General features: G+C 36.7%; 1 protein-coding gene across 2 annotated transcripts in view; it reads right to left on the bottom strand.

Annotated features, from left to right (window-relative positions):
• Nucleotides 1–22,261, bottom strand: part of BOLL (boule homolog, RNA binding protein) — a gene marked incomplete at both ends in the record, with an annotated part of 54,619 nt that extends 32,358 nt beyond the window's left edge. For both annotated transcript variants that reach the window (XM_081142145.1, XM_081142146.1), the window contains 8 exons: nucleotides 29–76; nucleotides 4,414–4,485; nucleotides 8,660–8,787; nucleotides 12,585–12,660; nucleotides 14,033–14,087; nucleotides 15,870–15,961; nucleotides 18,238–18,381; nucleotides 22,241–22,261. In XM_081142145.1, coding sequence (XP_080998271.1) covers nucleotides 29–76; nucleotides 4,414–4,485; nucleotides 8,660–8,787; nucleotides 12,585–12,660; nucleotides 14,033–14,087; nucleotides 15,870–15,961; nucleotides 18,238–18,381; nucleotides 22,241–22,261 — 636 coding nt within the window. The remainder of the gene's footprint in view (nucleotides 1–28; nucleotides 77–4,413; nucleotides 4,486–8,659; nucleotides 8,788–12,584; nucleotides 12,661–14,032; nucleotides 14,088–15,869; nucleotides 15,962–18,237; nucleotides 18,382–22,240) is intronic.
• Nucleotides 22,262–22,829: the final 568 nt, after the last annotated feature.

Here is a 22,829-nt window from a genome sequence, read left to right as displayed (position 1 = left end):
AAGCACAGTGGAAAAAGTTAGTATTTACCTGAGGAACACTCCACTGCCACTGACCTGGTAGACACTGTGTAGGGGCCTAAAATGAAAGAAAAAAGACCCTGAGGATTATAAACAGGGTTAAAACTAGATATCTAAATGCCAAAAATAGAGTTGGGCCCCTATATCTCAAACTATATACAAAAATTAACTCAAAATGGATCCAAGACTAAAATTAAGACCTAGAGCTTTAAAACGATTAGAAGAAAACAGGCACAAATCTTTGTGACTTTGAATCCGGCAAATTTTTAAAATTATGACATCAAAAGCAGAAGCAACAAAGCAACAAAAGAGAAAAAAGATAAGCTGAACTTCAACAACATTAAAATCAATGTATTGGCAAGGATGTGAAGACATCAGAATTCTGATAAACTGCTTGTAGGGGTGTAAAATGGTGCAGCCTTCTTGGTAAACAGTGTGACATCAAAAGGTTAGACATAGACATATCCTATGAACTCAGTAATTCCACTCCAAGGTATAAGACCTAAGAGAAATGAAAACATGTCTGCACAATAACTTGTACACAGGTATTCATAGCAGAATTTTTATAACAGTCAAAAGTAAAAACAATCCAAATGTCCATCTTCTGACAGATAAACAAAATGTAGTATATCTATATAATGGAATATTATTCAGCCATAAAAAGGAATGAAACACTGATACATGCTACCACATGGACAAATAGTGAAAATATTATGTTAGGTGAAAGAATAGTCATAAGAGATCACATTTTATTTTACTTTATTTTTGGGGAGGATTAAATGATATTTTTATTTTGAATGTTGATGTTTGAAGAAAATTGTTTTAATCAAAGAAGAAAAGGTAAATATAAATTTTGGGAGGGGCATTTTCCTACATTTTTTCCTTGTATAATTTAATATTAATAAAGAATGGCTTTTCCAAATTGACAATTTTAAGAACATAAAATGTTCATTTTCTTTAACCAGTAATTAAGGAAAACATCAAAATAAAGGGAAAATAAATAATAAATAAGGGGTACTCAACCAAATAATAAATAGACATTATTAGTGATACCTACCTATGATGAAAAAACCGTATGTTTTAGATTCCACTTACATGAAATGTCCAGAATAGGCAAATATATAAAGAAAGAGATTACTGGTGGCCTAGAGCTGGGTGTAAAGGGAAAGAGGAGTGACTGCTAATGGGTAGTATTTGTGTGTGTGTGTGTGTATGTGGTGATTAAAATGTTCTAAAATTGTGGTATGGTTGCACAACTCTGAATTTAGTAAAATACTAGTCTTGCACACTTTAAATAGATGAATTTTATGGTATTTGAATTATATCTAAATAAAGCTGTTATTTTTTAAAAAAGAGGGTCACCTTTTTTAAAGTACTTATTGTAATATGACAACATAAAACAGACTTTTTCTTAAATTAGTTGTATTATTTCTTATTAATAAATGTTTTCATCTTTATTTTCCATTTTTAATAAAGTCCTTTATTACTAAAGAAAAAAAAAAGAATGAGAAGACCCCATAGAGCTGCTGTCTAAACCAAATCACTATTAGTTTAGTGCTGACCATTTCAACTGCTAATGAAATCACTATACTGTAATGATGACCAAGATAATGTGAAGTTTATGTTCTGTATACTACATTCAGAAAGGCAGGGTAATGTATAATCTCTTAAGAAAATATTTTAATGAAAACATCTGAAATAAAATGATTTATATGTAGATTTGTTAGATAAATGAAATCACTATCTACTTATGAAGTGAGAAATACAAAGGAGATAAAAACTGATTAAACCTTGAATTGACTGATTTGACTAACAAAAACCAATAAAGCTATTAATCTTAGAATTCATAAAAAGAAAGAGCAAGGGACTATTCTTATCAAAGTGGGAATTTTAAGGGCAGAATGATGATGAATATATAACTGAAAAGAAATATGTGAAGTGAAATTATTTCTTATATTGTAAAATATATTACAAATTGGTACCGAAATCTTTCCTGAGTATATCTAGGTAACATACTTCCAATTTTATAATTTGCATCAAGTAGAAAACCAGATTTGAAGTATAAAATTAAAATGTATTAGAAAATTTCCATAATACATTTGCTATGTCAAGTGGGCTACAGCTGTATGTTAATTAATCAAAAAGGAGCTGGACTCAATAGGGTGCAAACAAAAAGCAACTTTACTCTTTTTCATTATGCTATTTTAAAAACATTGTTGAGCCTGGCCAGGCGTGGCTCAGCGGTTGAGCGTCGACCTAGGATCCAGGCGATCAGGGTTCAATTCCTGGTCAGGGCACAGGCCCGGGTTGCGGGCTCGATCCCCAGTCGGGGGTGTGCAGGAGGCAGCCGATCAATGACTCTCTCATCATTGATGTTTCTATCTCTCTCTCCCTCTCCCTGAAATCAGTAAGGATATGTTTAAAAAAAATAAAAAATAAAAACATTGTTGAGCTGCTCATTCTTGTGCTTGGATAAAAATTAGGACAGATCACTTTTTGGGGTGTGGTAGATTCCAAATGCTGACCCTCTAAATAGGTACTTTACTAGATTCTTTGGTGATCTCCCTGCTGAGAACTTTTGACTGCAATTCTAGCCCTTGATTCTAGAAGTTTACTTCACACAGATTATTTCTCTATTGGGGTCACCTTAAAGTTTTTTTGGAAAGGGTCTCTTCTGTTAAGTTCACACCTTGCTCTTGGGAAACATAAACCTTTGCTTGCTGTGAGTAGAAGTTTAACACATTTCCGCTATAGACCTTCTCTAGGGGCTCTGCCTCCATAGACCCCTCCATATTTTTAACTAGGAGAGGTCAGGTCCAAGTAGTACCACCTCACAAATTTCAAGGGAATATTAAGTTCTCTTAGACATTTTCGGAAGTCTTCTTCACTTGGTTGAGAAGGGGAAATGCCGTAGCACTCTTAACAACTCTCTTGTTAAAGAAAGCCTCTTCCTTACCAATCTTATCAATCTCATCCTCCCCTCATATGTGCTCAAGGTGGGCAAAACTGGTTTCACAATTGGCTTCTCATGTTAAATGGTCTGGTACCTAATATTCTGTCTTTAGGGCCTCTCCTGAAATTCTGAGGCAGTTTAGGGAAACTCATGCAACATATATATTTTAAATAAATGCCACTAAGTTACTTCTATTTTTAGTAAAAGAAAGAAACACTTCAGATAGTTTTATTTTTAGCATAGTAATATAATTTAGTAATAAGTGACCTCCCCCAAATCCAGTCTAATACTAAAAAGAATTCCAATAACCTTAACGTTTTCATGTGGGTCTGTTTTAAAAGTTCAAAAAGAATAATAAAAAATAAACAAATGAATTCTCTTTCACTATTTCAGAGGTATGAAAGAATGTGGTTTTATTTGTGAATGCCACAGACTAGAGGTTGGCAAACTTTTTCTGGAAAGTTATCCAGAGAATAAATATTTTAAGTTTTGCCGGTCATAATATCTCTGTTTTAAGTATTCAATTGTGCCACTGTAGCACAAAAGCAGCCATAGACAGTATGTAGACATATATGGCTGTAGTTCAACTGTGCCTTATTTATAAAACATTAAAATAGTCTGGCATTACAGTTCACTGATCCCAGTCTCCCATAAGAATTAATGAAAAGAAGAATGCAGGTTAACCAAAAGATGCTGTCATAATATAATCACAATATAACCATTATTTTAATGTATATTACACTTGACCTTTGAACAACAAGGTTTGAAATGCGTGTCCATTTATATAAATATTGGCCCTCCATATCTCCAGGTTTTGTATATATGGATTCAACCAATAGAGGAGTGAAAACAGCATTTACAATCTGTAGTTGGAAATCCAAGGATGTAAAGGATAGACTGTAGGCATTGTTCTACGTCATTTTATACAAACGACTTAAACACCCAAGGATTTTGGTATCCATGGGGGGTGGGGATGGGTCCTGGAACCAATTCCCAGAACTCAAAAGTTATACTTGGATATTCGAATGTGTGGTAGCAGTCAGTGCACTAATCTCCTCACTGTTCCAGGGTCAACTCTATATTAAATATAATAACAAGAAACTAACATGTTAACAGCAACATTAAAAATTCAGCCTGTGGTCGAATATCTGTGTCTTACCTAAGGAATTATTTCTAAAGACTTTTTAGATTAAATGCTAGCCGGGGGGTGCGAGGGAAACTAATCTCATTACCTTTTGTAAAAGGAAGCAAGTAGTCCATCTTCTTGTAAGACATAGTTTACTTCTCTCATAAAACCCCCCCAAAACAAAAACCACTGCTATCAAAGGCTTAACCATCTCTTTCTAATTACTAGAGTATTTGCATGAGAAAGAATAAAATGAAAATTACTCAAAAAAGGACTAAAATTATCAAGGATTTTCACTGTATAATTTAATGTTTACCTGGTAGTGATACGCAGATTGCTGATAAACAGGCTGAGTTACCATCACAGGGGAACTAGATATAGAACGTGACTGTAAGAGGAAAGAAAATGAAAAATTATTTTAGGCAAAATTCTTTAAAATAGTTTATAATAAATTGTTACCTAAACCCAGTCAACTTATAGTTTATGATTGGAAATGTCATTTTTCCACCACTTATTGATACTACCAACTCCACTTAAGTCTGTTAAAATCATCACAGCATGACTACTTCTATGCAGTTTCATTTCTATAGAAATGCTAAAACCACCACCAGAAAAGTTGCTTTTAGTCCAAAGATTATAAAAATATAGCTCTAAGAGAATATTCAGAGGAAGATGGCAGCTAGACTTAAGGATTCACTGCCTATTTCCATTGTGGAGACCAGCAGTAGATAGTTGATGTTTATATCGCATTTAGAAGTGAATGAATAATCATAGCTGATTTTGCCACTGATTTCTGACTAATAAATAATCAACATCCTATTTCCTTGTTATACATTTTAAAAAAAATTTATCTTTAGTGTTGAAAGTATTACAGGTGTCTCATTTCCCCTCCAATTGACCCCCCCAACTCACTCCCACCCCCTCCCCAGGCCTTCACCCCGTTATTGTTTGTGTCCATGGGTTATACATATATGCATATAACTTCTTTGGTTAATCTCTTCCCACCCTCCACCCCTCTTTCCCCTTCCTTTTGAAATATGATCATCTGTTGCATGCGTCAATGTCTCTGGATCTATTTCATTTGTGAGGTCCTTTTGTTTATTAGCTTCTTCTTAAAGAAGACCCTTCAACATTTCATGTAGTACTGGTCTGGTAGTGATGAACTCCTTTAGCTTTTCCTTGTCTGAGCTCTTTATCTGACTTTCAATTCTAAATGATAGCTTACTGGGTAGAGTAATCTTAGTTGTAGGTTCTTGTTTTTCATCACTTTGAATATTTCTAGCCACTCCCTTCTGGCCTGCAAGGTTTCTGTTTAGAAATCAGCTGACAGTCGTATGGGTGCTCCCTTGTAGGTAACTAACTGCTTTTCTTTTGCTGCTTTTAAGATTCTCTCTTTGTCTTTAACCTTTGGCATTTTAATTATGATGTGTCTCGATGTGGGCCTCTTTGGGTCCTTCTTGTTTAGGACTCTCTATGCTTCCTGGACTTGTAAGTCTATTTCTTTCCCCAGGTAGGGGAAGTTTTCTGTCATTATTTTTTTAAATAGGTTTTCAATGTCATGTTTCTGGATTATTTTTTCTTTTTGATCTTCTGGTTGAGTGTTTTTTTGTTGCCTGATGTTCCAAATTGCTGATTTGATTCTCAGTGTCCTCTACCATACTGTTGATTCCCTGTAAATTATTCATTTCAGTTTGTGTAGCCTTCATTTCTGAATGGTACTTTATTATGTCATCGATTTTCTCATTTGTTTTTGTAATAGTCTTACCAATATCCTTGAGCATCCTTACAACCATAATTCTGAACTCTGTATCTAGTAGCTTGCTTGGTTCTATTTCATGTAGTTCCTTTTCTGGAGATTTCTTCTGTTCTTTCCTTTGTGACATGTTTCTTTGCCTCCACATTTTGGCTGCTTCCACGTGTTTGTTTCTATGTATTAGGTAGAGCTGCTATGTCTCCTGGAATTTGTAGAGTGGCTTTGTGTAGTAGGTGTCCTGTAGGATCCAGTGGCTCAGCCTCCCCAGTCACCTGAGCTGGGCCTTCTAGGTGCTCCCCTGTGTGGGCTGTGTGCACTGTCCTGTTGTAGTTGAGTCTTGGTTGCTGTTGGCGTCACTGGGAGGAACTGACCCCCAGGCCAATTTGGCAGCTACAGCCAAAGGGCTACTGTGCTAGAGACACCCCTATGTAGCAGGATTTACTTCAGTGGAGCTTTGGTGTTCACCAAGTACGCCCATTGAGTGTGTAACTTGTGGATGTGTTAGGGTTAGAATCCAGCATGGTTGAGTCTGACCACCAGGTGCACTGTCTCTGGGGCTCCTGGAGGTGCAAAGTCAGCCTGTGCCAGTGCCTTGCCCAGGGCCACCCAACTACACAGCAAACTGTAGTTGGCTGCTACTTGTGCTGGACTTGGAGGTGTCCAGGAGAGGCCAAGCCATGAACCAATACAGGCTGCCACTAGTGCCAGGCCGGGGCCACTTATCAAGTGGTACAGGACATGCTGTGACTTGAGAGATTTTAGGAAAATCCTAAGCATGAGGCTTGAGAGGCCACTTGCATAGAAAAGCCACTGGAAATGGCTTGGATGAGCTTGCAGGTAGGGAGGGGCACGGTCTCCGGGAATCAATAGGGTGGGGACAAAGGTGTGAGCCAGGTGCTGGAGATTCAAATATGGCGCCTGCCTGCTGTCTCTGTGGTGGCAGGGCTTGCCAAAGGAGCAATGGCCTCTGCCAGCTCTTCTGTCTGGGAGAAAGCTGCCCCTCCAGCTCTTGCCCCAATTTCAGGCAAGTTAGTTCCTCCCCAAGTGTCCCAGGTTCCTTTCACGCTGCTTGCCCGGCTCTGGAGCTCAGAGGGAGCATGTCTGAATGAGTCTGTGTGCCGGCCCTTTAAGAGGAAAGCCTGGGACTCCTGCAGTCTTGCGTCCCTCAGTGACAGTCCTCGCTGTTTTTCACAGTCCGAAGTTGTGGGGACTTCTCTTCCTGGCCTTGGAGCCCTGGGCTGGGGGCCTGATGTGGGGCTGGGACCCCTCACTCCTCTGGGAAACCTCCACCTCTGAGATATCCCTCCCGGGTTTAAACCACGGGACTGTGGCCGAGTCTCCAGGATTCAGCCCCAATCCGCCCTTCCGGCCCTCCTACCAGTCTTGATGCTTCTTCAGTTCCCTGGTTGTAGGACTTCTGTGCAGCTAGACTTCAGGAAGTTCTGAGTGATGGTTGTTCTGTATTTTACACGTAATTTTGATGTGGTTGTGGGAGGCGGCGGCTACACCTGTTACCTATGCTGCCATCTTGTTTTGGATAAGAAATATTAAAGGAGAAATACCTTATTTCATCCAGTAAAAAAAAAAAAATTACATGACGGTCAAAAGGGTACATATTAACTCATTTATATGAACTTAAAAATAAAGTCAGAAGTTTAAAAGAGAAAATAAATTTTGATTAACCAGTATTATTTGGTTGACTAGTTTTGTTAACTGAGTTATAGAAAAGATACTTTCCATTCTTTTTCCTTTTCTAAAAATTGAGATATAACTGACATATAACATTATCTTAGTTTCCGGTGTACAACATAACAATGTGATATATGTATACGAAAGGATCATCACAATAAGTCTAGTTTAACATCCATCACCACACAGAGGACATTTTCTATTCTTAAACAAAATCTATAGCTACAAAGTTTAAAAAAAATGTATCTAAAGCAAATCCACAGTATATATATATAATACGCCTAAACTATTTAAAATTATGATAAATTTCAGATATCAACTTAAAAATGAGAGTATTCATAATTTTTCAAAAAAAATTTAGAAGATATATAAGCAAAAAGCTTCGAAGACTAGTCTTAAACTCTTATACAATACATACAAGATCTGCATATTCATTTTTGTACTGATTGTAGAAAAAACTTAAAATGTCCCTCAATATACACTCATACAATAGAATATTATAAAATTTAAAAATAAGTGAACTAGAAATATTGGACTCAACATGGTTTAATCTCAAAGACTTATTTATGTATGTGTTTAAAAACAACCTAAAGTAATACCATATATTGCTCAAGCATACCTACATTTGTAGTAAAAACATATAAAACAGGAAAGACATTCTGCTTACCTCTGAGGAAGAAAAGAGGGTAAGAGAATGGGGACAAAGAGACTTTATTTGAATTTATCATATTTTTTCTCCCCAATATAAAAACTTAAATATGGCAAAATGTTAACATATACTAAACTTGAGTGGTAGCTACCTGGCTATTATATTATTATTTGTACTTGTCTGTGGTTGACATATTTCAGAAATAAACTATTTTAAAAATTGACAGTAATAGCCCAGCTGGGCATGGCTCAGCAGTTGAGCGTCGACCTAGGATCCAGGTGAACAGGGTTCGATTCCCGGTCAGGGCACATGCCCGGGTTGCGGGCTGGATCAATGACTCTCTCATCATTGATGTTTCTATCTTTCTCCCTCTCCTCTCCTTTCCTCTCTCTGAAATCAATAAAGATATATTTAAAAAAAAAAAAAAATTGACAGTAATAGATGGAAACCCTCTAAAATGAAATTACTTACAGGCCAAGGTGGTGGGACAGAAGTTACCTCTGGAGTATGAAAATAAGCAACACCATTATGATAAGTGTAAGGATATCCAGTTGAAGTTGTTAGGTACATTGTTCCAGCTGCTGGCATTACACTGGAACCTAAAGTAAAGATTAAGTAATAATTGAAAAGTTAAATTTAACTTTAAAAAATGTAATTTCTGAACACTGAAAAATGTTTATCTTAACCCACCTATATAGCTACAGTAAAAATTGACTTACTATCTTAGAGTTTTTATTAGCTTAAGGTGAATAAAAAAGAAACAAGTTTAATAAGGAATATTAAAATTTCACCAATTCAGATTTTAATATCAGTAAAATGAAACACAAAACTTAGCAGATTATCAGCAAAGACATTACTTTTACAAATATAAATTATATATAATTTATTTACTATATAGGCACTATAGTGAAGTTCCTAAGACTTTAGTAAGACCTTTTATTTGTAAAAGGCCAATGAGGAGGCAGGCAGTAAACCTGGAGGAGATTCTACTTTCTTGAATATTTTGGTTCCACTCTACAAATTCTCTGGATCTACTATAAGCAAGCATTCATTCATGTTATGATTTTCTTTTATGCTCTAATCTTCCTTTGCTACAACTGCTGCTGTTGCAAACATAACCACAAATCTTCATGTGGCTAATTCTGGGTTCCTCATCTCTTTTCCCAGTCTAAGTTAGGTATACTCTCCCCCCAAAATCAACCTATCATCCATCCATCCATCCATCCATCCATCCATCCATCCATCCATCCATCCATCATCTATCCATCATCTATCCATCATTATCTATCTATCTATCTATCTATCTATCTATCTGTCTGTCTGTCTGTCTGTCTGTCTGTCTGTCTGTCTATCTATCTATCTATCTATCTATCTATCTATCTATCTATCGTCTATCTATCATCATCTATCTATCATCATCATCTATCATCATGATCTATCGACCATCATCACCTATCATCTTTGTCCAGGAGACTTTAAAATTTATATTAGCCAAGTTAGATTAAGTACCTGACCAGCAAGTTTATATAAATTAAGGGAACTGGCAATCTTCCTTCTGCTCTCAAGATATAACATACATTAGAGTTGCATAGACAGCTTATTAGAATACAAATTCCAAGACTCCATCTCCAAATATTTTGATTCAGTAAGTTTGAGACAGGACCTAAGGATTTGCATTTTGACAGATTCCAAGTGAACAGTTGCTGGCTGTATAGCACACTATAAGCAGTACTGGCCTATCACTTTAAGTAGTACTACTACTTCTCAACTTTTACATTTTCACTGCATTTCATCTAGTATTGCTTATTTTAATGATTCTCAACTTGATCCTTTATAGAGATTCTGATGAAAGTCATATACATTCAGAATTTTGTATACAATTCAGGAGGTTCGTGGATTTCCCTCCCCTCCAAAGATCATCAAGTAACCACAGATTTATCTGTGAAAGAAATAAATTTTCAGTGAGTAATATTACAAGGCATTGAACTAGGCCCTGGTGATACTGTCAAAAAGAAAAAAAAAAGGGACATGCCATAGTCTCTATCTTCATAGAAGTTCTGATGGGGAAGACAGTCATTAGCTAATTACACAATTAATTAATTAAATACAATTTTCATAAACACATGAAGACGTAGTACAGGGTATTATGCTGGGTAGTAAAGGTTACTAAGCTGAACATTTAATATATATGTGTATATACATACATATTATGTATGTATGTATGGAGCATTTGTGAGAAAATAATGTTTGGGCTGAGATTTAAAACATAAATGGGATGGGAATGGGATGGCAAAGAAACAGTATTTTAGGAGTATGGTATGCTCTGAAACTTAGAGGAGGAGAGATGGCTAAAGCATGGAAAGAAAAGGGAAGAACGGCTCAAAATAAGCAGAGAACAACATGACAAAATGTGAACTTTTGAAAGACTGCTCTGGCTGCCTTGTGTCTGATGGGTTGGACAAGGTATGCAGCTGGCACTAGAAAGTTGGTAATGGGGGACAGAAAAAAGAAGTGACAAGACTTGAAAAAAAATTTGAGATAAGAATCCCTTTTATTTTACAAACGGACTTTCAATAATTATTATTTCTTTGTAGAAAAGTAAAAAGAGCTTTGGAGTCAAACAGTACTGGGTTTGAAGGCTAAGGCTAGCATTTAGTTAAGTTATTTAACCCTACTCTTCTCAAATTTGGGCATGAGATGGTATGCCAGGAAATATGAAAAGGCACAGGCTGAACAATGATCTTCCTACAGAATCAGTTTTACTCAAATAATTATTTTTAGGAAACATTTTTTAGTATTAAAATAAACAATACAACATTATGGAACAGAATGCAAATCGTGCATGATACTTTTACACAACACGAGACTTTAGAGAAAATTTGTAATTATGGCATGCTTCATTGGGTTAAGACCCACAACATGCCAAGATCAACTCTCCTCTACAATGAAGAGTATTTCAGCAGGAATGTGTCTAAAACAATGACTTTACATTTCTAAGATGGAATTTTCTATTTATAAAATAGAGCTAATAATACCTCATGGGTTGCTGTAAAGATTAAATGAAATAAAGGAAAACCTGTACCACTGACCCTTGCACTGAATAGTTCTTAAATAACTATTCATCTGTTTGAAAGCATTCGCCATAGTTCTGATTTATGTTCTATTTTTAGCAACGTGTGGGTCATAATATGAACCTGTACCTATCGCTGGTGATAATGGGCTTCTAAAGAACCATTACTACATAGTACAACTTAACTCTTGCAACTAACAACAGTTTATAAATATTCAGCAGACTGCCATATTTAATGCTTTTCATTTTGAAGTATCAACCTACTGAGGACAATTCAGTTATCTTCTAAATTGATAAATACCAAATCAAAATTAAAGCAGATATCTGTTAACTTACAATCTATTAATTTGTAAACAGATATATAATAAGTACCTAATGTTTTAAACATTCCAGTAGACGCCAGGACAGAGATAAAGAATAAGAAAATTTAGTTACTACCATGGCCATTTTTGTTCAGTGGTTAGAGCACCGGCCCATGCACCGAAGGGTTGCGGGTTCAATTTCCAGTCAAGGGCATGTACCTGAGTTGCAGATTTGATCCCTGGCCCTGGTCGGGGCACGTGCATAAGGCAACCAACCAATGTCTCTCACATTGATGTTTCTCTTTTTCTCTCTCTCTCCCTCCTTCCCTCCCTTTCATTCTCTCTAAAAAAATCAAAGGAAAAAATATCCTTGGCTGAGAATTAAAAGAAAATTTAGTTACTAATTTAATGTGAAGTTGCACCTTCTAGTTGAAGACTCTGTTAGAGATTTTAATAAATATTATAGGTAAAAACTGTAAAGATGCCTAATTTAATAAATGGGAGTGAGGGAAAAAAGGGAAGAGCTAAAGCATTACAGAAATTTAAGGACAGCACATAACTTGGCCAATTCTTAAAGCTTTAGGGACTGTTCCTTCTGATAATTATGACACAGAATAAATCATGCAACCAAGCTTCTGATATTGGGTCTATATTTTAATGTTCAGTACTTTTAGTCTAATTTTAAATTACTTTTGTAATTAGACAAGTTTCTAATTAGTGACTCTAAATTACTTCCAATTACTTTTGCAATTTCAAATTCTATTTTTATCTGATTTTTTCTTCAAAGATGTAACTATATGGATTATATTTAAGCATCATTATTCAGGTTAATTTTCCCCTAGCCTCCCCAATCTAATATATATTAATTTGTGATGAGAAATATTCATTTGGCCACTAACTCTGCCAAAGTAACTTTATTAAATGAAAGGAACCTGACATTTTAATGAAATTCTATAGAAGGTTTAATATTTCAAAAAAGAACCATGTAAAAATACTGAAAAATACATTAGTTGTCAATACATACGAGGGATCCCTACTTGTTGTTTTCTTATTGCGGGACCGATGTTTAGTTTCTTATCCTTATAATTAAGTTTTTCAGCCTAGAATAAGAAAAAATAAATTATTTTATTATTTTGGTACTATTGTTTATAAAACCAATAAGGAAAATTAGTTAGAAACATTTTTTAAAATTTAGACTGTAACATTCTTTGATAGCAGCAGCAAGGCATGGTGGAAAGGGCAAAAGTCTTTGGATTTAAACAGATCTTGGTCCAAATCTTGGTTTCAGTGCTCTGACTCTAATTCCTCACCTGAAAGACAGTCAATCCTCTATTCACGGAACTCTGGAAATTAACCTACTCATTAAAATTTATCTGTAATCCCAAAATCAATATTCGTGGCAATTTAGTGGTTATTGGCCAAGAAGAAGAGAGAGGTGAAAAATTTGAGTTGCCTGACACACATGGTCCCAGCTGAGGTCAGAGAAGGAGACACTGCCTTATTTCAGCTTTTATACTGTAAATAAGTGTCCTTTTTGTGTTCTATCTAGTGCCATGTGTTTTGCATTTTTGTCATGTTGGTGATATTGCTACTTAAAACAGCCTTTGAGTGTAATGCTGAAGTGCTGGTTAGTGTTCTTAAGTGTAAGAAGGCTGCCATGTGCCTTATGGAGAAGGTTAGATGGGCTTAACTCAGGCACGAGTTATAGTGCTGTTGGCTATGACATCAATATTAATGAATCCATAATAAATATTAAGTATATCTTTAAACAGAAACATACATAAAACAAAATTATGTATTGATTGGTTGATGAAAATATTGTGGGTAGAAGCTTGTGGGACCTAGCCCTGTATTTCTTCTAGAAACAGGAATTCAATATTTGCTAATTCAGTATTTGTAGTGACTTTATAGAATATTGTTGCTACAAGCAAGGAGAATTGAGTGCATATGATTTAATAATATACAACTCAAAACCTATTTTTTCTAAAAAATCAAATGTTACATTTGCCAAATTTCAAGTTATTATACTGAACTGCAGGCCACAGATTTTTTCTACAACTGTTCTTAGTTCACATAAAGTTTTTCATAGGAGGGAAATAACATCAGATAACCTCATTCAAAAAAATCCATATTTGTACTGTTTTTGAGGAATTCAAAGTGCTATTAACACTCAGAAAAGATATATCCTCAAGTTCTTAGTTTAAAGCAAATAAAGTGAAAAGTTATATTACAACTCCACAACCATACTCATGTAATGACTTGAAATTTGTTTTTCTGCAGATAAAGTTCCTCTGTAATTTTTTACTAATTCAATTTTTTTGGAGACCAATGCCAATCTTAAGATGCAAGTAAGTGAATTTTTTTAAGCAATTGATCATTGTACTAACCCTACTATTAAAGCAAATACCACAAACAATTATTTTCAAAGAAAGAAGTTCCAAATATAAAGTTAAATACATTAAAAGATCTTACCTCTTGTAAAATTTTTTGTGCATCCTCTTGTGTTTCAAAAGTGACAAAACCATACCTAAATAAATGAATTAATTATTTTCTTAGAACATTACTTTACAGTTATATTAAGATTTAAAAAAAAAATTTGTTTTTTAAGAATGGGCCACTGTAGGAGTGAGCATTTTTCTATGATGCACCAACATAAAAAACTTAGGAGAATTTTTGGAGGATAGTGTAACTAAACACTATCACCTTCTTTTACAGTCAGGGAACTAAAAGAAAATAACTCAGGGTTCTTGAAACAGTTTCAGACTTGAACTGTATAAGGCAGAAGAGCATGAGATATATGTTCTAGCTTACAAATTAGGATGCAATAAATTTTAGTCAAGAGCAATAATCTCTTTTTAAAATAATAGAAGTTTGGCTTAAATAAAAATCAAAGTAGGAAAAAAATTTTTAATTAAAAAATTTCAACACAACAAACATTTTTACATTGTTAAGTATACAAAGGTATTAATTACTATTATGAGCACATATAAACTGATAATATAATTATTATATATTTCCCAAGCAAATTAAATTAGAAATATGTACAATACAAACTTTACATCTACTTTTCATATATAATTGTCACCTTCAGAGTATAATTCATATAATGTTCAAGATACAAATACATGTTCAAAAAAGCCAAAATAGGTAGACAAAAAGAAAGAAATAAAAAAGCCTATCCTTCCAAAATGTAATTTCTATTTAAGATAACTTAAGGAAACTTTTTTGGGTAGTGCTAAGTATCTTATTTTCTTAAAGTCACAATTATTGTATTATATATAAAGTTTCTTTTTCTAACAAATGAATTTCTATTTCACTATTTGCCTAAACATTAAACAAGGGTTAAGGAAATGTTTTTACACTAAATTTTTTGGTAGAACACACGCACCACCCAGTGGAAAAAGCACAAAATAGTTTATATGTATTTCTATGTGATTTTCAATGATAAAATATGGACATTACCAAAATACTGCAAATTCTATTAGCCAAACAAAAGAAGTACAATCTCACTTTATCCTAATATTGTTCATCAGTCTGAGGAAGTATCTCATTTGTTTAGAAATAACCTCTCTGCAGAATCTCATCTCTTCCAAAGTATCCATTTGTCATATGTTGTTTCCCACTAATCTAGTTTTCTATCACCTCATTGGTCCTTTCTCTCATGCCTATAAATATGTATGTCTTGTCTTTCTTTCAAGAAAACAACTACAATCTTTCACTGATCTCAAGTGCCTTAACCATTTTCTTTAACTTCGCAAATTTCTTAAGTGAGTACACTATATAAATACCTTTTAATTCTCTGAAATTTGCCTTTTGCATATACATTCAAGCCCCTGAAACAGCTCTAAGGTCATTAGACATTTCCAGAAAAATCCTACTGCTTTCTTCTCAATTTTCATTCTCCTTGATTAATAAATTAAAAATTATTCCTGAGTTATATTTCTCAGATCAGTCCCATCATTAGGTCTCTGAGGTACAACCTACAGCTATTCCTTTGTGTCAGCTTCTTTCAAATAAAGCTCTCTTTAGTCTAAAGCAGGTATACAGTTCCCAAAGTATCTGATTCCTTTAGTTTCTGGCTCCTTAAACTACTGGACAATACCTACTCAAAATTAAGTGCTTGCTATGTAACACTGAATGGTCCCTTAGCCCATGCAAGAATACCTTTAAGATCAAAATGTAGGAGGAAAGAGGAGTGCACAAAATTCTCTTTTTAAAAAATGGAACCAAAGTAAGATAGCATACAAAACCTAGTAACCCAATAAAAATACAATTGTTAATTCTATGTACTATCTATAGTGATACTAACCCTTTAGACACTCCAGCTCTGTCATTTACAATCTTCACTTCTTTTACAGACCCATATTGGGAAAAAAATTTTCTTAAGTCATTTTCATTTGTCTAATGACATAGAAAGAAAACACAAAAAACATTTTTTAACTGATAAAATAACTCTTATGCTTGTTTTAGAGACAGAAAACTTTATAAATAATAATATGAATGAATATAAGGATACTTCTCAATAAAACAGTACATGAAACCACTAGGTTATTAAAATCAATGTAAGTATTACAGATGTCCCCTTTATCCCCCATTGACCCCTCCACACCTACTGGCCTTCACTGCACTATTGTCTGTGTCCATGGGTTATGCACCTGTGCATGTATTTCCAAAAGTACTTGAACTCAATTTGTGATAACAATGAAGCAGCTACAAGATTTAAAGTTTTTAGATGCTTTATCATACTCAATATACATTTCAGCTAAATACAGACATTATGATGTTATTCAAAATAAAAAATTGAGTCAAAACTAGACTATAAGGTACAAGATGTCTACAAAGATGGTTTTGGCATATCTGGTTTTAATTAGTCTCAGAATAGACTCATACCACCTTTGCTACCGTATTCGTACTAAATTCATTGCAATTTCATTTTCTGGTTCAGTTATAACTGTCCTTAAGAGAAGCTTTAAATATCCCTAGAAAAAAATTTTCTTTATAGACACAGGTAAACAGATGCCTAAGAGCACAGCTATGCCTCTTGAGTTCCACTGCTACCTCACTACTTATATATATTATTGTTTTTTTAGTTAGTAACCTAAACCTGCTAAACTGGATGATGACAAATACTGAGTTAACCTAAGAATAAATGAATGACTCTTATTTCAATACATACAAAATGGAATCAACACCAGAATAAGGATTTCTGTTAAAGATTTGAAAACAAATTAATTCAAAGTATTTTCTGGTAGAAGAATCAATAGCTCAATTTTCCAACTCAACTTTGTTGAAAAGTTAAGGAGACAGAAAGTCAAGATGATTAAATATTACAGAGATGAGCTACAGGCTTCTAAAAAGAAGAGTTTTAAAAAGTTTCAACTGCTTGCTGCTACAGTAAACTGTTTCATTTTGGGCACTTATCTATGATTTTGGAAAAGGTTTAAGTATAAGGGAGGGAACTCTAGTAGTTACCCCAACGCTATGACTACATTTTAACAATGGCCTCCAAAATTCATTTTGTAGTTGTAGGTTTCAGTAAGTTAGAGTAACCTAGCCATACAAAGGTTTACATTTATTGATGATTTATTTAAAAAAATATACTAAGCTGCTGTAATATAAATGCTGAGAAAGAATAATTAACTTGAATATTTATGGTCTGCCATTAACATTTTCCACAGAAAAGAAAATCTTTTTAAAAATAAGCATTTCATAAGAAATCATTTTTCTTACTTTATTTTTAGTGAACCAATTATATAATTGCTTAAGATTCATTATTTCTTAAGCAGGAAAAAAATAATTCTACTCAAATTGTGACACTGATTATAGGGAAATAGTGAGTTATAATGGTCAAGTATCATACTCTAATGGCATAGGATTTTATTAAGAAAGGCGACTCTCCCTGTAATTTCCAATAGAAAATATGGAAGATTGAAAATCCTTCCATATATCCACTTGGAAGTAAGGGTATATTCCACTTAAAATGTCCATGCATTCCTTTTCTGTAGGTGTTTACTACTACCTTCCATATGGGGATACTACAAGACATATCACAAAGTATGCCTCTCTGATATAGCTGATTATATTATTTAAATATATTACTATTAGGATGCTTTATTCGGACAAGAGCACAGGCCTGATTAGATGATCAAATTTTAAATTAGGTGACAGAAAGCAATTTACGAAAGATGAAAGTCTAGGAGGGTACTCAGGAATCTGAAATAAAAGTTGGGGCAAAGAAATAGGATTTCATAGGACAAATTTCTTATGTGTGTTTTTTTGAGTCTTCTTTTGCAAATTATCATCACTTATTATTTGGGCTACTAGAGTACTATGCAAGAAAGTATAACTAGTGTGATATGGTGAAATGAAGAATATGGAGCTACAAGTCAGAAAACTAGGATTCTAGTCTTTACTCTGTCACTAAGTAGCTCGGAGACTACAGACAGGTCAATGAGTCTCAATTTCCATGTATGTGAAACTGCACAATTATATTTGCTCTATTTAATCTCCATTGTTTTTGAAAAGATTCTTTAGATTAAGACAATTTGAAACTTATTAATCACTGTATAAATAGCAAATGTGTTATTACTTTTATGGTTGCACAAGGAAACAATTTCTGAGAAATAAAATAACTTCTAATGCAAAAAACACACCATGTTGTATGCATAAATAGGTACCTTAAAGTCAATTCCTCCTACGAAGATGCGATTAGGGATCACTGTTCCATATCTTGGGGCACTTGTTGGGTTATTCAAAGGCACAGGTGATGCAGGATTAGGGGATGAAGATAATGAATCTGTTTGTGTCTGATTTGATGTTTGCTGTAAAACAAAATTCTTTTAAACTTTTAGTACTGGATATAACTTTTGATGCAGGCTGAAAATATGTATCTTTCAAAAAGATAAGTCATTTAAATAAAATGTATTTTAGACTTTAATTTTATTCTAATTTATGAAGATTATAGTTAAAGCTAATAAGTTTTGGGGGCAACATAAACATAGGAAATGCAGAATCTACTCCACTACAGGGAAAATCTTAAATATATTATTTAACATACTTAAGTTAATTATTATTAAGTATACCATTTAAATATTATAAATATTAAGGAGGAATATTAAACTCAAAAAGAAGTTTGAGAAAGAAAAAAGTAGCCCTGGGCAGCTAGGAGCTGGCCTGGCATAACCAACTAGGTCCTGGTGTGTTAGAAGTTGGCCTAGAACTCACAGCTAGGCTGTGGTATTCTCTTGTTAAAAGAGCACCAACATCAGATCATGCAAGGCCACTCTGTGATTGTGATGGATCAAGATAAAAATAAGACCACTCCATAATCATGTCTGAACATTGGCAAAAACAAAAGCATTGTCGAAACCATAAGAATGACCAAATATCCCTCTATTCTGGATTATGAGTGACTGCTCCTTCTTTATCAGTCACAGGTTTAGCCTTTATATATTTTTCTTGCCTACAAGAATTAAGGTACCAATCATACAATTACTCCTACGTCCTGACAACATGTATTTCAGAGCAAAACCCTTTCTCCTTGAACCCACTCTAAAAACACTTAACACCAGCCTAAACCCTGCAAGTTCTTTCTAACACCATCTTACTGAGAGGCCCCATGATGTATGCCCTACGAAGGGCAACAATTCAATAGACCCAACTTTATTAAACTACAGGTGTGTTCCTGGTGGTCTTTGGCTATAGAACATTGACAAGTTAATAAGCAATGACATTCAAATTCACTGTTTTTCAGTTCTAACATTCAATTTTTAAATGCACTTGTCAGTTTGATGATTTAACTGATTTCATTAAAAAATCATACTATACCTAGCCCTGGCCAGGTTGCTCAGTTGGTTGGAGCATCACCTCCTATACCAAAAGGTTGTGGGTTCAATTCCAGGTCAGGGCACATACCTAGGTTGAGGGTTCAATCCTAGGTGAGGGATGTGTACAGGAGGCAACTGATCAATGTTTTCCTCTCACATCAATGTTTCTCTCTCTCTTTCTCTTACTCTCTCTAAACATATCCTTGGGTGAGGATTAAAAAAATTATATACCTATAACTCATAAGTATGAATTTTTATACCAAAGAATTGCACTCAGTGTATATTCATATGTTAACAATTCTGTCAGGAGATCTAATTTAGGTTTTAATAAATATACATTAACAGATAAGCCTTTGCATAGTGGCAAGATAGTAGATGCTTAAGTAGACATCTAAAAAAAACGAAGACTTGAGAACAGAATTTTGAAGAGAAACCAATTCAAGAACTTGCTAATTATTTTCCTTCTAGGAACACTAAACAGTCCTCTGGGACAGTCTAACGTACTAAATGAGTGCTTTAAAAAGCTTAAAGTTCATAATTTCAGTTCTCTGAGAAACAAATACATAAAGTGAATTTCATTTTAGATAATGGAATGTTCTTTTGCACATTTATTCTCCTCTTTCACTTCATTAGCCAATAAAACCATCCATCTCTAAATTAGTCTCTGCAAATGTACAAAAGACTAGGCCAGTGGTGACTATGAGGCTATAGGCTGAACCTTATGGGCTCTATTATCCATCTAGTTTTAAGAGGGAAAAACACAAGCTCTCTAATAAGGGAGTTCATAAAAACATCTATTAAACCACAGAGAAGTCGTCACATTTAATAATTACTGTTGTTTCCAATTAAAGAAATTGGGAATCCAATCTTAACATAAGCATCTTCTCTGGGCATTTGGAGGTTATATGTAACTTCAGTGACTTTACTTGTAGGACATAGTGCCCAAAATAGATGATTCTAGGATGCTTAATTTTATTTTTCAACTGCAGATTTGTATTGTTAGAAATAATATAATGATATAGTATTGGCTCTCTGCCTGTTTAGAGAGTGTAGAAACTACCTACTTGCAATTAAAAAAAAAAAATCAGTCATGAAATTCTTTTTAAAAGCAAAATTAATTCAATGGATGAGCGCATTTGTTCTCAAATTTGTTTCAATAAAAGTAAACCCCATTATTACTATTTTTTTCATTAAGGGATGACATGAACAGAAGTGAACACAGTGCTTTATTTCCAATCTTGAGAAACTAGTTAAATGATACCAAGAAAAGAAAGACATCAACTTTTTACATGCAATACACTTCATTCTCCAGTTTATAAGGCTCCTGCTCTATTGTGGGTTCCAACTGCTTTTTCTCTTTACCACTTATCAATTTCCAACATAATGTATAATTTACTTATGTTTGTCTGTCTCTTTCCACTATAACGTTATGTTCATGAGGGAAGGGGTTTTGCCTATTTGTTCACTACAGCATTTAAAGTAGTTATGATACATAGCAGGGACTCAGTAAATACTTGCTGAACTAATGAATAAACGAATGAATCCTTTCTTCTTGCTCATGATATGCCAACTAGTAGTCTGCAGGCTTTAGAATACAGTATGAATAATAACCTAAAAAATACTTTGGTAGCTGCAACCAGGCTCAGGTAGGGGCAACACCTAAACTCCTTAGAGAAGCACAGCAATGCACTGAGTTAAACACTAAAGCCTCAAATCCCACCGGCAATAATTTTGCAAATGTATGAAAAAGCAAGTGTATGTAGGTAGGTGCTATTACTGGGTTATGATAAGGGCCCTTTGCGTCAACTTCCAGCACCAGAGAGTTTATTAAAAATTTCCTCCAAAGTAGTGTACCTTCGCTACCTCCCCCCTTGAGAATTAACCTTGAACTCTATCATCTACTTTGCCAAAGAAGACAACAGGAAGAGGGCGGGCTAACCGTCGCAGTCACGGCCTCGAAGCTCCTTCCCCTGAGAGGCCAGCAAGTCGAGGTGCTGGAGGAAATGGCAGCGGACACAACTTCCTCGGGTTCTCTCGGGTCATCGTGAATTTGGGCACTGACACGAGGATCCACCCCCTCCCCACCAAAGTGCGGGAGGGAAAAAAAGGCTAACCAGCGAGAAATTTTGCCCCACAAACCCGCCAGCAGCCGTGGCGGGAACCCTCAACGGCACCGACCGGACGTCGGTCTCGTGCGTAGCTAACCCCGCGGCCCTCGTGTAGCGCACGCTGATTGGCTGCCGGCGGCGCGGGGCGGGGCTCCGTGTTGCCTGGCCCGCTCCGCCTTCTGCCCCTCCCCCCACCGCTCAGCCCAGATCCGCTCGGGCGTGCGCTCGGTGTTAGTGTCCGGGCCGGCCTGGGCCACGGGTACCCTCCTCCCACGTCGCTCAGGCCTTCGGGTCCCCACTGGCCAGGCGGGGAGGGGAGCTGTCAGCCGCCCTGACAACCCCTCGCAGCGGGCGGCTGGGCTGAGCCCTGCTGGGGCGACCGTCAAAGACGCGGCCGAGCCAGTTTCGGCGGGAAAGCTGTTCCTCAGGCCCGACCGGGTCTGGTGCACAGGGTCCCGCCCCCCGCCGCCTCCCGAAACCTCCCAGCCGTTTCCGAGGTCGCCCAGCCCGCCCCTACCCGGCCAGGCCCCGTGGCCGCGCCTTCCCGAACCCACGACATAATCCGACGGCTTGCCGACGCGCCGCTCTTCGCTGTGCTCCCTGGGGCACCGGGGCCACATTTCTTCCCAACAAGATTGCGGGCGTTTGGGCTCCAGACGGCTCCCTTCCGGCCCCTTAGGGCCGGAGTCCACGCTGCCCCTTCTCCCCGCCACCCCCGGGCCCAGGGCCCCGACCGCTGTACTCACCGCCCCAGACTCGCTCTCCATCTTCCTCTACGCTCTTCAGAAACCCGGCGGAAAGGACCATAAACCTAAAGTCTGAGAGCACCGTCGCACCAAGGAGGCGCCACGTTTCCCGACGGAGGGAAGGAGGCTCTCCCTCTGCCGGCGGCGTCGGCGCTGGCAGCTGCAGGGGCGCAGGCTCGGACCCGGGCCTGAACCTGCCCCCAGGGGAGGGGGAGGGGAGGGGCAGGCGACGTCGTCGCGGGCGGCGGGGCGGGCGGGCGCCGCAAGCAGGGAGGGGCGCGGGCGGGCGGGGGCCTGTGTTCGCCCCGCCGAGCCGTCGCGGGGCAGAGCGGGCCGCGGTCGGGGGGGCGTGGCGTGTGCGGGTCGCGGGCTGGGTTCAGGGGCCGCTCTCGGACGGCTTGGGACGGAGAGCCGACGGTTACGCTAAGCTCCATGCACCGCACGCCTCCCCCTCTCCTCCCCGTGGGAGAAGAGGCCTCTGGGACCTGGTGGGTGGCGAGAGGTGGGGGTGACCTTAGGCTTTACTAAGGTGCAGGAGCGGGCCGAGGGGCGACGTCGGGGGGCTGGCGCACGGCGACCACGGCAGTTT

The sequence above is a fragment of the Miniopterus schreibersii genome (genome assembly GCF_964146895.1).
Source record: "Miniopterus schreibersii genome assembly, chromosome: 7".
In the NCBI taxonomy this organism is placed as follows: Eukaryota; Metazoa; Chordata; class Mammalia; order Chiroptera; family Miniopteridae; genus Miniopterus; species Miniopterus schreibersii.
Note: the sequence above shows the minus strand (reverse complement) of the source record. Positions and strands in the feature narration are given on the sequence as shown.